This window comes from Delphinus delphis, chromosome 9, assembly GCF_949987515.2.
Source record: "Delphinus delphis chromosome 9, mDelDel1.2, whole genome shotgun sequence".
NCBI classification, from domain to species: domain Eukaryota; kingdom Metazoa; phylum Chordata; class Mammalia; order Artiodactyla; family Delphinidae; genus Delphinus; species Delphinus delphis.
In genome coordinates this window covers 67,056,406-67,073,267 of record NC_082691.1, presented here as the reverse complement: position 1 = coordinate 67,073,267, position 16,862 = coordinate 67,056,406, and the positions used below count along the sequence as shown (strand labels likewise).

General features: G+C 41.9%; 1 protein-coding gene across 3 annotated transcripts in view; it reads left to right on the top strand.

Moving 5' to 3' along the window:
- ELMO1 (engulfment and cell motility 1) overlaps positions 1-16,862 on the top strand; it is a 547,030-nt gene that overhangs the window by 119,428 nt on the left and 410,740 nt on the right. For all 3 annotated transcript variants that reach the window (XM_060020724.1, XM_060020723.1, XM_060020725.1), the window contains 2 exons: positions 3,941-3,981; positions 5,202-5,274. In XM_060020724.1, coding sequence (XP_059876707.1) covers positions 3,941-3,981; positions 5,202-5,274 — 114 coding nt within the window. The remainder of the gene's footprint in view (positions 1-3,940; positions 3,982-5,201; positions 5,275-16,862) is intronic.

Genomic DNA, 16,862 nt, shown 5'->3' with positions numbered 1-16,862 from the left:
CCAGGCTGTCCTTCGAAATGGTTTACTTTTACAGTCAAGCCTTTTTTGTTTGTTTGTTTTGGAAAGGAAAGTTAGTGAACGTGTGGATTTTCCATTTAACAGAAGTGTACTGAGTCTCCTCTGTGTACTGTGCAACTAGTACTGAGGGGTGGAGAAGGTTACGAGGATGAATTAAGGTGCCTTGTTCTCAAGGGACAAGAAGATAAGGCAGATATACCAAGTCCTTAGGAGTGATATATTTAATGTGCTAAGCACAGAGGGACTGATCTCTATCTGGGGAAGTCAGGGACATCTCCTCAGAGGAGGTGTCATTGTTAGAGTTGGAACAGAAAGGAGGAGATGGACATTTTAACAAATGGCATTAAGTGAAAGTATGGGGGTGGGATTTTTTTGGATGAATCATCCGCTAATCCAGAAGCATGGGGAACGTGTACAACATTAGTAAAGCTTGACTGCTTGAGACCAGATTGTGGAAGGCCTTGGATGACAAGCTAAGGGATTTATACTGTATAGGTGATGGTCATGGAGGACCTATGAAGGCTACTGGAGCCAAAGAATGACATGAGTTAAGTTTGTGGGGAAAGCGTGATTTTGCCTAATTATAGTTAACGTGGGGATTGGAGACAAAGAAACTGGAGATGCAAAGACTGTTTTGCAAGGATCTGGCACCAAGATCCTGAGAACTCCTAACCAAAGGTGGTAGTAAGATCTGGAAAGGATTAAGGGGAGAGAGGTTGTGGAGGAAGGAATGATGGGACGCAGTGTCTTGTAAATATCCGTACGTCACAGAATAGAGAAGGCAAAGATAAGTTCCCTAGAAGTGTACATGGAAGAACTGCCAGGAATAGGCAAGGCAAGTGCAGGAACTAATGGAAGATAGGAATCTGAGTTTGATAGACCAGTGGAGCATTTGATTGGAAACTTATGGCAAGTAGTTAGTGCTAGTAATGATGGGCTGGTACTCAGGAAAGACACTGGGGCTGAGGAAACAGAATTAAGGGTGATGGATTTGGGGTATGACTTATGTGGTAGGAGTTGGAAGGAGGAGTGTCAGGATTTTAGAAGAGTGGTTAGGAGGAGGTGAGAAATAATGATGTGAATGTCACAGAGGAAAATGCTACATCACCTGTAACAAATCAGAACTGGAGAGTGAAGAAATAAAGGTTAATGATGCTCCGGGCTGTAGTGGTGTCATAATAAGACACAGAAATCATGGCTGGGATGGAGGGAGTGTGGGGGCAGGGGCATGCTATTATTGGGGTAGATTGATGGGTAGGGAATGGTGAGAGTGATGATTTTTTGTTTGTATATTTAATAAAATGCTTGAAGGAGAGTTAACATGCTATTTCTAACAAACTGTCAGAGATTTGCAAGGGTGTTTGGGATCAGGCTATAGACTTGGGGCAGTTGAAATGAATGAGGAACTGACCAATTAAGTAAAAACAGAAGAGATAGGAACAGAAATTTGGAGTTAGGAAGCTAGAGATAAAAGAGAAATAATGAAGGATCTCTTGAATTTTATCGAAGGATTATTGATTATAACTGTAGGAGACTGAAGGAAATATAGCAGCTCTGGAAAGAGTGTTTCAAAAAGAAGGTAGTAATGATATTGTCAAATAAGGTGGATGGATTAAGGGAGATGAGAATTGCGAAAAGTCATTGGAATTAGGTTTGGGCAGTGGAGCCAGTGTTTCATTGGAACAGATAAAGAATGGAGGAGACAGGTGTAGGAAGTGGGCCGTGGGACCAGCCCTGTCCTTACATAACATTCGTTTTAACTGGTGAGGCTGCATTATGAGTGCATTATGTTCAGTTAACTATGGTTCCTTTTCCTCTGTGGTTTAAAGTTTTTCTTTAATCTTTCTCTATTAAATCTCTAAGTTTTGTTCTTCCAGAGTCTTTACTCCTTTCATATATCCAACTTCAGAATGTTCTAGATATGACAGTTCTAGAAGCCCATAGACTTCTGTCTTTTCAAATTTGATTCTGAATCTATGAATCAGACCTGAATTAAAATCCAAGAAATTCCTCTAAGTTACCTAGGCTAAGAATTCTAATTCTGAAAGCTGTAATTTAAATGCTTTCTCCTACATCAATAGCAATACTTTCCTGGGCTGATCTGTCCTTTCAATGTAATTTAAGTCTGAAATCCAGCCCTGTTATTTATATTTTAGTTTTGAGGGTACAAGAAGTAAGATTAGGAGGGTAGGAGACCACTAGGTCCTCATGAAATACCGACAGCCTGGAGAAGCCACTGGCAACTGGAAGTGCAAAATCCTCATCTTATGGGAAAAGTTTTGTTTCTAAAGCTCCTTTGTCCTTTGGTTGTGAGAGCACATTTGCCCCTTGACTCACAGCCAGAGCCATAAACAATGGACAAGTTCTTGCAAAGGTCTAGGAGTTGTGTAACCTGTAACCTCACTGTAGAACCCAATCTCCATTTCCAATCTTATTCTAAAGGAGACCAACTCAGAATGTCAGGAATACTTACCATCTTTCCACCCCTCAACAATTCTAGGTCCCTTTTCTGCCCACTGCATTTATAGTTGTAGGTTTAGTCATAGACCCTAGAGCTCCAGAGGGAGGGAGAGCATTGAAGGAACACTGAGGACTGTGTTGGAGCTTTTATCAGGGCCTAGAGGCCCTTCGAAAGGACTGTGAAGAGTGCTCAGAACTAACGAAGAGGGCAGACATAGCAGCATCGGGTCCAAGGGCAAGGATGCAAAGAGGAAATCAAGGTCTTCTAGTGATGTGAGAGGGTAAGGAAGTGGAGCCCTAACCCTTTTTTTTTTTTTAATATTTTGCCCTTTGTTTTAATTCTCATTTAATTTAATTTAATTTAATTTAATTTAAAATTCTTACAACCGCCCTGAGGACTAGATAGGTCCTCTGCCCATTTTACAGGTAAGTTAGTTGAGGTTCAGCAAATTAAGGAAATTGTAGGTCTCACTGCAGAGAGGTTGACACAGCTAGGATTTGAACTGAGTCTGCTTGATTCAGAATTCCTTCCCCCATAGGACAGTGCCCCTCAGAGGGACAGGAGGAAAACATGTTTAGATGCTTTTCTGTGGTTGTATCTGAAAACCCAGGGCCATGTGTTGTATTTCTTTGATTTCTCTTCCCCATTTGTTTCTTGTCTGTAATGTGTTCCTTTGGTTGACACACTACTGCCCATCCCAGGAGATAGCCAGGGTCTGTTTGCATCCAAAGCAGAAAGAGTTTCGACATCTCTGGGCGAGCTGTGTGTGTCTCTTCACTACATTCTTTCAATCTGGAGGCAGGCGGAGCACAGCTGTGGCTGTTAGGCCAAGAGCACAGCTGTAGTCAGCCGCCAGTTGACACCATGGCACATGGTGTCATGGTCCCGTTACTTGAGTGTGCCCTGCTCAAGCCGCTGCGTGATTGGCATTTTCATGGGCCACAGTTGGGGGAAGAATTCTCTGCACTTTGTAGGAACAATGTCACCATGCTTCATATTCCATTTGCCTCATGTTCTCATAAAAATATCCCCCATCCAAGCTTGTTTGCATAAAATGAAACTGCTGGTTGCCCGATTCATGTACTCCTCTTGAGGAATTCTGGTTATCATTTGACCTTGCGAATTGTCATTGCCTGTGAGATCTTTGACCAAAGCTCTGTTTCATCCTGATTTTAATGTGGCTAAGTTAAATATGATCTGTTTTTTTCAATTAGCAATGTTAAAGTATAGAAAAAATGACCACAAGGGTGATAAATCATTAATACAGTTGGTGGTGATGGCTGGTCGATTATTCCCTTGAGAAAAACAACACACTCACTGACACAACCAAGAATAGCATATGTAAATTCTTCTTACTTAGATATCTCTTTATTAGGCCTCTTCTTCTTCTTCTTTTTTTTTTTAATGTAAAATGATGAAATGAAACTGACACAAAGTATTTCCTTTTTTTCTATTTTTCAGAAAAAACCACTGTCTGCAATAATAAAGGAAGTCTGTGATGGGTAAGTGTTACTCAGGATTTATCCGGGGAGCTCCAGTCCACAAATTGAAAAGCAAATAAAATATTCTTGAGCAATCATTAAATATTGTTCACTAAGTCACTATTTGACCTGCCAAAAGACACCAAGAATTGCTATGTAAGATTTCCATGCCTTTTCAGCCAAAAAAATTATCACTGTTTCTCAAGGAATAGAAAGTGTAGAATGGCTGATATGTGGACACTGGAATTGATATTATTTATTTTGAAAAGTTGTGGTTCATTCATCCTGCTCACCCGGGAGCAGTGTAAGTTCCTGAGGTTAAGTACACACTTCATCTGGTATAAAATGAGAGGGCCACTCAGGTCCCCATAGAAGATAAAATAATTTAAAAGACAGGTCAATGGGCGGTTGTGCTGCCATGTGGAACTCCACAATGATAGTGAACTTTCCTCCTTCTCTGGGGTTGCTCTTACAATCCAAAGGAAAAGCACATTGATATGGAAGTTGCGTGAGGTTTTTTATTTTTAAAGCAGAAGTGTGAATAGAGTATTACCTGGAATTTATTTAAGACCTGAGATCCTTAATTGGAACGTTCCAAGCTACAGCAGGCATACCGATTGGGGACTGTAGACTACAGAGACAATTGAAATGTAACCATTATCAAAAATTTAAATTGCACTTATTTCCCTCTCTCTGCTCCACTCACTCCTTCATAATAGGGAGGAATGGAACTTTACATTTAAATACCCTTCCCTCAAAGCCATGAAGATAAAATGCCTAGGGCTTCCCTGGTGGCGCAGTGGTTGAGAGTCCGCCTGCCGATGCAGGGGACACGGGTTCATGCCCCGGTCTGGGAGGATCCCACGTGCCGCGGAGCGGCTGGGCCTGTGAGCCATGGCCGCTGAGCCTGCACGTCCGGAGCCTGTGCTCCGCGACGGGAGAGGCCACAGCAGTGAGAGGCCCGCGTACCACAAAAAAAAAAAAAAAAAAAAGATAAAATGCCTAAAGGTGAGCAATAGGCTTGGAATAACACCTAGATGACCCACATCTGAAATGGTTGGTCTCAGGGTCATGAAAGGGGGGCTAATGCCATTTTGTTTTAGGAACTGCACTGTGGGTAACTTGGGTACTGGCTCAATTCCAATCATAGGGTGTTTATTTCATCTAACTCTTTCAAACTATAAACAAGAAAATGACCCTTTTTTGTTTTTTTCTGATCAGTTTATGCTTGTATTTTTCAGGTGGTCCCTTGCCAACCATGAATACTTTGCACTGCAGCATGCTGATAGTTCAAACTTCTATATCACAGAAAAGGTAGGTCAACCGCGTTATTTAATCTGGGACACTTATATTTGAAGGAGATTAAAACATAAATGATGTTTCCTCTACTCAGGACTAAACATGCTGGTCTAAATTTTGCATCTCTACCATCCACAAAAATAGAGTCTGCAAAGCAAACAACTGCTACTTTAGTATTAACAAGGGGATATTTAGCCCACTCAAGAGTGAAGACCAAATATGTTTCTGCGTCCTGTTTTAGCAACAGCATTTGCCTTCTAACTGTGAATTTACTAATTATCTCTCTTTCTTATTGCTTGGTTAAAGTATTTATTTGATACTTAATGACTTAGTCTAGCTTTTCTTTCTCAGAATTTTTTTTCAGAATAACCTCTAAGCCCTGCTTAAAGTTATTGAAAGAATGACAAGAAACCATTTCGAAGGTGGCATTGTGTAGGCACTGAGTGTTCTGTGGTTCTTGGGAACACTGCTTTCTTCTTGGGTGATTTTATCTCTTTAGGAGGCTTGGAGGAGAAGGAGGGAATTGTGAAGACTACAGTGGCTCTGACAGCAAGTACAATGAATGTCTTAGAGATCCCTAATGAGAGAAAGGAAAACCAACATTTATTCAGCACCTACTATGTGCCAGGACCGGGACCAAGCACATCACCTCTGTTTGTTGATTTTGTCCTCAAGACTAATCTGTGATGGAAACCACAGTGGCTTTGGTTAACAGATAAGAAACCGAATCATAGAAGTCAGATGGCTTGGCCAATATCTCAGGGGTAATAAACCACAGAAAAAAGTGCTTTATTCTTCCCAGATGGTCCCTGGAATTTTCATAACTGATCATGTTTTCTTCTGCACACTGATTGCCAGAAAGCTGAGAGTTAACAAGTGGACTAGATTTCCTGGGCTGTGTTGTATTTATTCCTTTTACTTGTTGCTTTGATTCATTCCGCAAACAGTTTCCTGTCTTTACTTCCCCCTTGCTTCGTTTTCTTCAGATTTTTTATTCCTTTTATATTTATATAATCTGCATGCTATTCTCAGTGAGATAAAGAGGATATAAATAAATAAAAGTTAAATGTTAGCAGTTGAATGTATTGTTGTTGATACCCTTAAACAGAAGACTGTCTCATTTACCTTGGTTCACCTTTTAAAGGTAACTAAAATATTGTGACTTTGGGGGTATTATTGGAAAAGATTGGATGGCTCTCTACTATTTAGGATATAATATGAAAAAGTTTAAAAATTATTAAGTGATAAAATTATAGGACAACAGAGGTTATAATAGTGTTTTTCAAATATCACCATTTAATGGGTAGTGAAATCAATTTAGTGGGTGTTCATAGCATTAAAAATTGGAATATAATAGAGTAAAATAGGTCACAGTACATCACCTGGGTTGTTTCTGAGAAACTTATGTCACACACACACCTGTATATAATACTAGTATATTGTGCTAGTGTTTTACCCTAGGCTGTGCCCCAAAAGCCATCGAGTCACAGTTAACTCTGCCTTTGATTAACTGTATTGGCTTGTGTCCCCTGGTGGCTGTCCTGTCTTCTGTCATCATTCTCAGGAGACCTCAATGTATTGGTGATTTTACTAAGGATGGAATTCTCAGACTAGAGAACATAAGCATCACAGGGAGAATCATTTAAAAATGTAGGTTTTTCAGATCGCAACCCCAGAGACTCAGAATGAGCAAGCCTTGGATATGGCCTAGGATTTTGCAGTTTAAGAGCCCTCTGTGGAATTCTGATGCAGGTACCCAGGGACTACTTGGAGGAACACTGCTCTGGGGCCACTTTTCTGAAGAGATGGGACCCGAGTGTCCCAGGCACTGTGCACTATGAACAGAGGTCAAGTGCTAAGTTTCATTTAGGAGGGTGTTTGTGTGCGGCCAATTCGTAGAATAATTTAAAAATTCATATACTATTTATGCTTTTACTCTAGTTAACATTAATATCTAACATTAATATCTAATTTTCTGATATTAACATTAATATCAGAAAATTCAAACTACTCAGAACAATGGGAAAATTATTATTTTATTGGGCATCCTAGTTATTTTCTGAGAGATCTTGTTTGGCCTGAGGAAATCCTGAATGTTGAATTTAAAGGGACTGCCACCTAAATCTGTCATCAATCTGTCTTTCTCTCTTCATTGGCCAGTAGTGAGGATTCTTCCTTTACTAAAAGTTTAGGGAATGAGGAGGCTCATTTTCCCAATTGCAGCTCTTTGTTTGTAAGTAAAATGTCATCGCTCTTCCTCCTACAGCTGTCACAGAGCACAGTGTATGCATGTGACACAGAACATGACACACAAAGGGCAGGAGATGGATCTTGAGTTCTGGGTCCACAGGGGCAAGCCTTCAGTCTGCGGTTAGGTCCATCTAGTTCTTTGCAAGTATTCTTAAAAATAGAGCCCATTTCCCCCCCTTTTTTTAAAGTAATGTATTTAGCATCATCTTGGTTACTTACAGCCCAGTGAGTTGTTAGGTGATATTTGTGTTACCGTGGTAACCGGTGACTAATTTTCGAAACTTGTGCATGTTCTTAGTTAATGACTTTCCCTTGTATGTGAGGTGGTCTCCCTTCTTCTGACACAGGTAAAATATCACCTGTAATTTTAAAGAAGAAAAATTCTCCAGCCCTGGCTGGACAAGCTAACATATTCTGTAACTGATAGATGCTTGTGATTCTCTACTAAGATCCTCAGGAAGGCACCTCCCCTGCTTTTCTCATGTTATCCAAGCCCATTTTCTGAAATTGTCTTCATTTGCTTATTGGGCCATTAACTTCTGTTTTTCGTCGTAGGGGGTAAAAATGTCACATTGTTGAGCAGTGTTCAGCAGAAGCATAGCATGCAAATGCCTTAGAGAAAGTTAAGATTCAGGTATTTACAAGTTCAAATTCTGCCCCAGAAACTTTCATATTTCAGGGTGATGTCTCAGACACAGAGAGAGAAAATACAAAATAAAAAGTGAATTGTGTATTTTTCAGCTTTACGGAGGTGTAATTGACAAACAAAATTGTAAGATATTTAAGCATATGTCATGGTCATTTGATATACATATACATTGTGAAAGGATTCCCATCCTGTTAATTAACATATCCATCATCGCTATTTATTTATTTGGTGAAAACATTTAAATTCTACTTTCATAGCAAATTTCAATTATACAATACAGTGCTATCAACGAAGTCACCATATTTTACATTAGCTCCTGAGACCTAGTCATTTTATAACCTGAAATGTTGTACCCTTTTACTTACTTCTTTCTATTTCCCCCAACCCTTCAGCCCCTGGCAACCATTTTTTCTACTCTCTGTTTCAATGAGTTTGACTTTCTTTTAAGATTCCACGGATAAGTGATTCCATGCAGTATTTGTCTTTGTCTGTCTGACTTGTTTCCCTTATCATGGTGCCCTCACGGTTCATCCGTGTTGTTGCAAATGGCAGGATTTCCTTCCTTCTCATGGCTGAATAATATTCTATTGTATATATCTACCACATCTTCTTTATCACTTCATACGTTGACATCACTTCGGTTGTTTCCATATCTTGGCAGTTGTGAATAATGCTGCAGCGGGTATGGGAATACAGATACCTCTTCGATATCCTGTTTTCATTTCCTTTGGATATATACCCAGAAGTGGGACGGTTGGATCCTTATTGTAGTTCCATTTTTGATTTTTTGAGGAACCTTCATGCTGTTCTCCATAGTGCCTATACCAATTTATATTCCCACCGACAGTGTATGAGGGCTCTCTTTTCTTCATGTCCTTACCAGCACTTGTCTCTCTCTTTTTTTGTTTTTGATAATAACCATTCTAACAGGTGTGAGGCGATTTCTCATTATGGTTTTAATTTGCATGTCCCTGATGATTAGTGATGTTGATTAGTCATATACGTGTTGGCTGTTTGTATGTCTTCTTTGGAAAAATGTCTATGCACTTTCTCTGCCCATTTTTTAAATTGGGCTTTTTTTTCTTTGCTTTCTATTGGGTTGTGTGAGTTTGTTACGTATTTTGGATATTGACCCCTTATCAGATATATGATTTGCAGATAGTTCTCTCTTTTCCACATATGGCCTTTTCATTTTGTCGATGGTTTCCTTTGCTGTGCAGAAGCTTTTTATTTATTTATTTTTTTAACATCTTTATTGGGGTATAATTGCTTTAGAATGGTGTGTTAGTTTTTGCTTTATAACAAAGTGAATCAGTTATACATATACATATGTTCCCATATCTCTTCCCTCTTGCATCTCCCTCCCTGCAGAAGCTTTTTAATTTGATGTAGTCCATTTGTTTACTTTAAGTATTCCAGTGGAATTTGTCTTCCAAAAAAGAATTTTATATAGAGAGAGGGCTAAGCATTTTAGTCCATTATCTTCATTCCAGTCTGATGAGGCAGGTTATTATTATCTCCATTTTACAATGAGGAAAGTGAGACAGAGAGAGATTATGCAACAACCCGTTTAGGTCATACAGATGGGCAGTGGTTGAGCTGAGACTTGGACCCAGGTGGGTCTGCCTTCAAAGCTGTCTATGCCACCTCCTGGAAACCCTCTGCCCCCACTACCTGGGCCCTGGTTTGTTTATGATGCTCCTTTTTTTTTTGCTGACACCAGGCCAGTGATCCTGATGGTAATTGTCTCAGGACGATAAATATAGGAAGTTACAGCCTGTGAGCATTGCTTACCAGCTTTAGTCTGTGACCTTTTTAATTCCTTAAGAGGATGGCTTGGAGGAAGTTGTAACAGATAATCTTCCACTCACTGGGGATTAGCAAAACACATTTTCATTTGCCTTTGGTCTGGACTGTATAATTGTCTAAGGTAGTATTATTGCATTAATACCATATTTTTTAGGCAAACAGGAAAATTGCCTTGTCATCCTTAACCCTAAGCATGCAGACAGGTAGGTCCCCAGAAAGCATGGGGCATGGTAGAGGGCACCTTTAGGAGATCGTGTACTTGTGGACAATTGAAGTTTTCTCGTGATTTCAGGATGGTATTTTGGTCCCCTGTGCTAAGACCTACTTCAGAATGTGTGAAGTACAGTGATATACCATGGCAGTATCTTATTTCTATAAGTTTTTATTTTGTAAGAATAGAGATATCCATTTCTCATCCAGGCCCTCTCTGCAAAGCTGGCCCCAGGAACTTTTGGGGAAAGAAGTGGGGTCATTTGAAGGGCACCCCTTTTTAATGCCATTCCCACTTCCTAGGTGCTCTGTGTTCTCAGACAGGCCTTGAGCTTCCCCGAATCCCTGGGCAGACAGGGCTTGTGTATCCCTGGGACTTGTATGTCCGACCGGGGTCAGGAGACTACTCAATCATAGTGTGGAATTCAGTTCACCTGTCACACTTCAAGCACTGGGCTCTACAAAGAGCTCAGTGAGATGAATCCCTTTCATTCTCTGCATCCATGGATCTCAGGGTCTAGTGGGGGAAGAATACCTTGAAGTGGGCACAGGTTTTGAGGAAGAAGAGGCAGGAACCAAACGATTATAGAAGAGAAGAGGGATCCAGAAGGGTCCTGGAGTGGGCTAACCACGTCTGAACTGAACTTTGAGAAACTAACGGGAAAAGTATTCATTCAAAGACAGAACTCTGTTTCTGAGTTTTAGGCACCTTCACAGGTTAGCTGGGGCGTTAGTCGGGGGGATGGTAACAACTGTCCTGAACATTTGTTGGATGCTTGCTCTGTGGCAGGCGCTGAGCTAAACGCTTCACTTCACATGGGCTCTTTGTTGTACTTGAGTTTCACAGGAAGCCTGTGAACCAGGTTTTATTGTTACCTGCTCCATTCTCTGGAGGGCACAACGGGGGCTCAGGGGTGTAAGCAACAGAGCAGGGATGGACACAGGAAGTCTGGCTCCAGAGCCAGTGTCCTGTGCTCTTGAGCCGTGCCGTGGGACAGGCAAGAATCTCGGCAGTTCTCATCGTGCTGTGCCACAGATGGAAGGCACACCAGTTCTTGGTGCGGGAGGTGGAAATCCATCTTTCCATCCTCTCTTTTACCTCCCTGGTTTCCTCTACTGACAGTCCTCATTCTACTACCTCTTGGTTCTCCAAAAAGCATTTCATCCTATTTATACCCGTGACCCAATAACCCAATTGCATCAGCATTGCTGAGCAAAGTAATTTGCCTTAAAAGTTCCCCAGAGATACACACGTTACCAGCAGAGTTTCTTTTCCATTTGGAACGAGGCTGGTGAGCCCAAGGGAGCTGGTTCCATCCCTGTGTGGGAAGGTCGGCTTTGCACAGAGACAATGGTTGGTGCTTCTCAGCTGGGTTGGTTAACCCAAGGGCGTGAGTCCTTATTGGTCACTAAACAAATTGGGCACAGGGGTGTCATGTGACTGCCTCAAGGACACTGTAATGACAACAGTTCAGTGCACTAGACATGTCTGGTGCACTTGCTTCATCTTTTAAAAAGTGGCCAAAATATTGTGGGGTTTGGGGTATTATTGGGAAAGGATGGGGGAATTTTCTTCTATATGAGTATAATGCGAAAAGTGTAAAATTGTCTTTGAATGATAAAGTTACAGGACAATAGAGGTAATAGTAGGGCTTTGGAAACCGTTGGTCATCACTTGTTAGAGGGTGGTAAATCAGTTTAATAGGTTGAAGTAGCATTAAAAAATGGACTATAACAGGATAGAAAACAGAGTGTGTTACATGTGTTGCTTTGTGAAATATTTGTTTCATGTGCATTCATATGTAATACACGTTTAGTCTTATTTTTTACCCTGGGGTCAAAAATGTTTGAAAGTCACTGAAAATATTTACGAGGTGGGGGATTAACTAGGGAGAATAAATGCAAGTGCTGTATGTTAAGTAGTTTAAGGAAACCTCATGTTTGGAATGTGTTCTTCCCTGAAGAAGGTAATACACACACCAGCACCACCAGCACCAGCACCAAACAAAATACAAAGCAAACTGAGGCATGTCTTTTCCTGGGGAGCTGCCGGCCGACTGGCTCCTAGGAGGGGCAGCGTATGGCCTGGTGCCATGTGTCCCTTCTCTATTGCCCCCAATAGCTAAGGGGACCAGAAGTTGACACCTTACCCTAGCTGAGCCCCCCTGGCCCCCCGCACCGTGCTTCTCTTCTGGGAATCTGAAATTGAGAGGTGAGTTGGGTGATGATGTTTGCTAGAACGGGAAGGTGAGATGGAGTTAAAGCTGCTGTGGTGTCAGGGCAGATGCATCTTCCTACAAGCTGAATGTGGGGCTTTGCAGCCCCGGCCATAAGTACACAGAGTAACACCAGTCTGCAGAAAGGATTGAGATAAGTGGGGATGAAGGCCTGTGAGGGAGTCAGAGGATGGGCAGAGGGAGCGGCTTCCAATCCTGATTTCCTCTCTGCTTTCTGTTTCCTGTCTTTGCATCCCTGTGAGAGGATATCCTGTGGCTTTACAGTCCTTCCCCTGAAACCACTGTACTTGGGTCTCTGTTACTCTTTTTTTTTAAAAAAAAATTAATTATTTATTTATCTTTGGCTGTGTTGGGTCTTCGTTTCTGTGCGAGGGCTTTCTTCTAGTTGCGGCGAGCGGGGGCCACTCTTCATCGCGGTGCGTGGGCCTCTCACTGTCGCGCCCTCTCTTGTTGCAGAGCACAAGCTCCAGACGCAGAGGCTCAGTAGTTGTGGCTCATGGGCCTAGTTGCTCTGCGGGCATGTGGGATCTTCCCAGACCAGGGCTCGAACCCGTGTCCCCTGCATTGGCAGGCAGATTCTCAACCACTGCGCCACCAGGAAGCCCTCCATTACTCTTGATCAAAGAACTTTCACTGGGACAGGCATTTTAATTTGAGCAAACCAGAGCCCAGGAACATTGTAAATTTCCTAACCTAGCCACACATCCTATGCGACATTCCTTTTTCTGCTGCTGCTTGTGGTAAAAGATTCTGGATTTGTTCAACAGAAGCCACTGTGGCTGCCTCAGCAAGTTATCCCTCAGCCAGGTGTGATGAGCATGGGTTGCCACCTGCTGATCTGGGCCAGTGCCTCCAGGACTGGCTCTCAGCAGGCAGAAATGGGCGAAGAAAGACGGTCCCGCTTTTCACCTTGCACTGACTCTTCAGCTCTTCTGGGGCTCCTGGCTCCCAGCATTTCTCTCTTGCTGCCCTGTTGCCCCATCTCTTGCCTTTCTCGTACCCTGCTGCCTGCTCTCCCTTTGTTGAAGACTCCACATTAACATGTGCCTCGCCGCTGAATTCTTTCTCTTTTGATTTATAACTGAACCTGACTTCTGGTGTGGATGCTCCTTGCCCTGCTGGCTGCTTGTATGCCTGTCACCAGCCTTTAGAAAGCACTGAACTCTTCTAGACAGGCTGCTTGTCTTGGATCTGCCAGCTCATAATCCAGGGCTGTCAAAACATGCCAGGAGGAAAAGAGCCATGCATGCATGTATTCAAGGAAAGAAACTTGTACTGACTTCCCATATGTGCCAAGCGCTGTGCTAAGCTTTTAACGTCTTAATTGAGATATAATTCATACACCATAAAAACTACCATTTCAAGTGTACAATGCAATGGCTTCTAGCATATTTACAAAGTTGTACAGTACTTAATTTTTTTAATTTATTATTATTATTCTTTTTTTTCCGGTATGCCGGCCTCTCACTGTTGTGGCCTCTCCCATTGTGGAGCACAGGCTCCGGACGCGCAGGCTCAGCGGCCATGGCTCACGGGCCTAGCCACTCCGCAGCATGTGGGATCTTCCCGGACCGGGGCACGAACCCGTGTCCCCTGCATCGGCAGGCGGACTCTCAACCACTGCGCCCCCAGGGAAGCCCCAGTACTTTATTTTTTAGATAGTAAAGCTGTGTCATTTCTATTCAGGGTATTTTCAAGTTCCAAACCAGAAGCTCTCAGATGCAAATGGAGATCACAGCCTCAAATCTAGACATGCAGATCCACTAGATCAAGGCTGCACTTCAAACATTTTTCACAAGTCCAGGTGGTACTAGTGCCCCATTTGAACATTACCCATTAGCAATGTGGGCAGCCTCTGGATCTTTCTCTTTATTCCTGCATGCGATGTGTCGGCTGAAGAAAAATGCGCGACCTAAAAGTGGCCAGTTATGTTTTATTCAGGGACTTTACTGAGGACTATAGCCCAGGAGACAGACTCTCAGGTAGCTGTGAGGAACTGTTCCAAAGAGGGAAGGGAGGAGCCAGGATACAGAGGAATTTTTGCAAAACAAAAAACAAAAAATAAAAAACAAACACCAAAACATTTAGTCAAACATCAAAAGATTACTGCTAATCACAAAAAACCAGGCATCTCAAGTTCATGATTTTAGTGCTTTCTACATTTGGGAGGATTCAAGAGTCTGGGCTCACTGAAATTATTCCTTAGATACGCATCTTAACCATCTAGGGTTGGTATCCTGTTTTTCTACATCCTGAATTCCCCTCAGGGCACAGGTTGGGGGCCGCTGCTGTGGCTGATGGCTTGATGGCAGCAACATTTGTTGTTTACCAGAATGGCAGGCAACATTCTTTGTTTACTGAAATGGCAGGCAATATTTTTTGTCTGCAGAAGAAAACCCATGTTGTGAATTCTTATCGGCTAGAAGTCCTGTGCGCTGCCTGAAGTGGTGACATCATTCTGCTTGGTTTTCACTGTTGCTGAGAGAGAACGAGGTCCAACTTTCTTCCTAACCTGGCCGTCAGGGTGTGTGTCACAATCTAGCCCCAGTCGACATGTTCTTTTTGCCATCTTTTTCTTGTTCTCTCCGCTTTAGCCAAATTGCCTTAATGTTCTCCAAATAAACCTTGCTCTGTCTCCCCCATGTAGCTTTACTCACCTGGAATTCAGTCCTGCCTACCCTCCCTCCCTCCATCGCATTCTGTTTCAGGCACTAGATTAGATGCTGGGAATAAAGAGATGAAATGACAGACTCCTTGCTTCTGGGGGAGATGAGTCTTACCAACAAACACAACCAGGAAGTAATGCCATTAAAACGACTGCCATTTCGGGACAGCCGACCCTCCTCTCCCTCCCAATCCTAAATTGTCTGAGCTGGAAGAAACCATAGCTGCTTGCCTGAAATAATCTTAATACTGATGTTGGAGATTAGTGCCTTCATTCAGTCCTTCAGCTCTAAATCTCTTCCCTTCTTCTCTGCTGCTACAGGAATTATTGTCTTTTTATTGTCTCTTAGGTCCATTTGATAGCTAAGCAGGATCTGCATGTCTTTATTGTTGCCTTGAAGTGGTACTTAACCATTTGTGTGCTAATTTGTATTTTCCCCTCCCTGGAGTTGCAAGTGACTTACAAGCAAAAACTTCGTGTTCTCCCTCTGGGGCCCCTGCAGTGTCTCGTAGTTCCTTGAACATATTCTTCAGGTGTTCGAAGATTGTTTGTGGATTTTATGTGATGCAGCTTTCTCTGTAAGAGAAAAGATACAATTAGTTGCTTAATAAATTATGTATGATGTTGGCTAATTCAATTACCAGACTATGCACATAAACTTTCAGATTATTCACAGTGGAGGGATCATAGAGTGAGTAAATGAATCTTAATGCTCCTCTTAGAGTCTTAAATCAGTGTTAAAAAGTTGGCTTTTAGTATCGCAGGACTGATTAATTATCTTTTCCAAAATAAGTACTTACACACATACACACACACATAATATTTATACTGTGCTGGGTGTCGACTAAAATTTTTAAAGATTCATCAGATTTCATAAGATGATACTTAAACCCAGTCCCATGGATTTAAGTACTCCTTCTTTAGAATAAATGACCTGTTTCTGAGAATTTGGTCAGCTGTATGAATTTATCTAGTCCACAGCAATAGCTATGGGGAGGGAAAAATAAGAGACCCTCTGGTACCTCATACAAATAATTATTCATTAGGCAGATGGTCAAAGAGTAATATTTCAAAGTCAGTATTATCATTTTTATTTTCATTATAGCAAACAACAACTTCTAAGAACCAAACTGTAGTTTTGACAGATAATTTACCCCCAATTTTATGATTTTTGTTGTTCAATTCTGAGAAAGTGAGTTTTACTTTACTTCACCAGGGGGATCCGTTTATATTCTTGTAGTTCGCCCATCTTCGGTTCTTTATTTCCGGCAGTTGGCTCTGTGGAAGCAGTGATCACGGATGAGTAGAGAGATTCCTAGACTTAAATACATGCTTTAGAGTTTCCATGAAGGAAAACATGGGCAGTGACTTTGAAACCTTGTCAGCATTTTCTCCCCACTCCACATACTCTTTTTCATTAAATGAAGGAGAAACTTAGGATAGTCACACTCCACTGTGGTGACACATTTTCCAATAACCAAGGAACAATTGAATGCAAGTGTTTGCAGTTGGAATTATGTGTACATACGGTGAAAGCCAGTCACTAAGAACAGAGGTTGTAGCAAGAATCTTGAGCAACAGGAAAAGCACTTTGGAATTTGTCATATCGTGTTTGCTGTGTCTTAGTCCTTTCAGCTTGGCTATCAAAAATACCATAGACTGAGTGTCTTACAAACAACAGTTTTGGAGGCCGGTAGTTCAACATGAAGGCGCTGGCAGATTCAGTGCTTGGTGGGGGCTGCTTCCTGGTTCATAGATGGCCCTCTGTCGCTGTAACCTCATA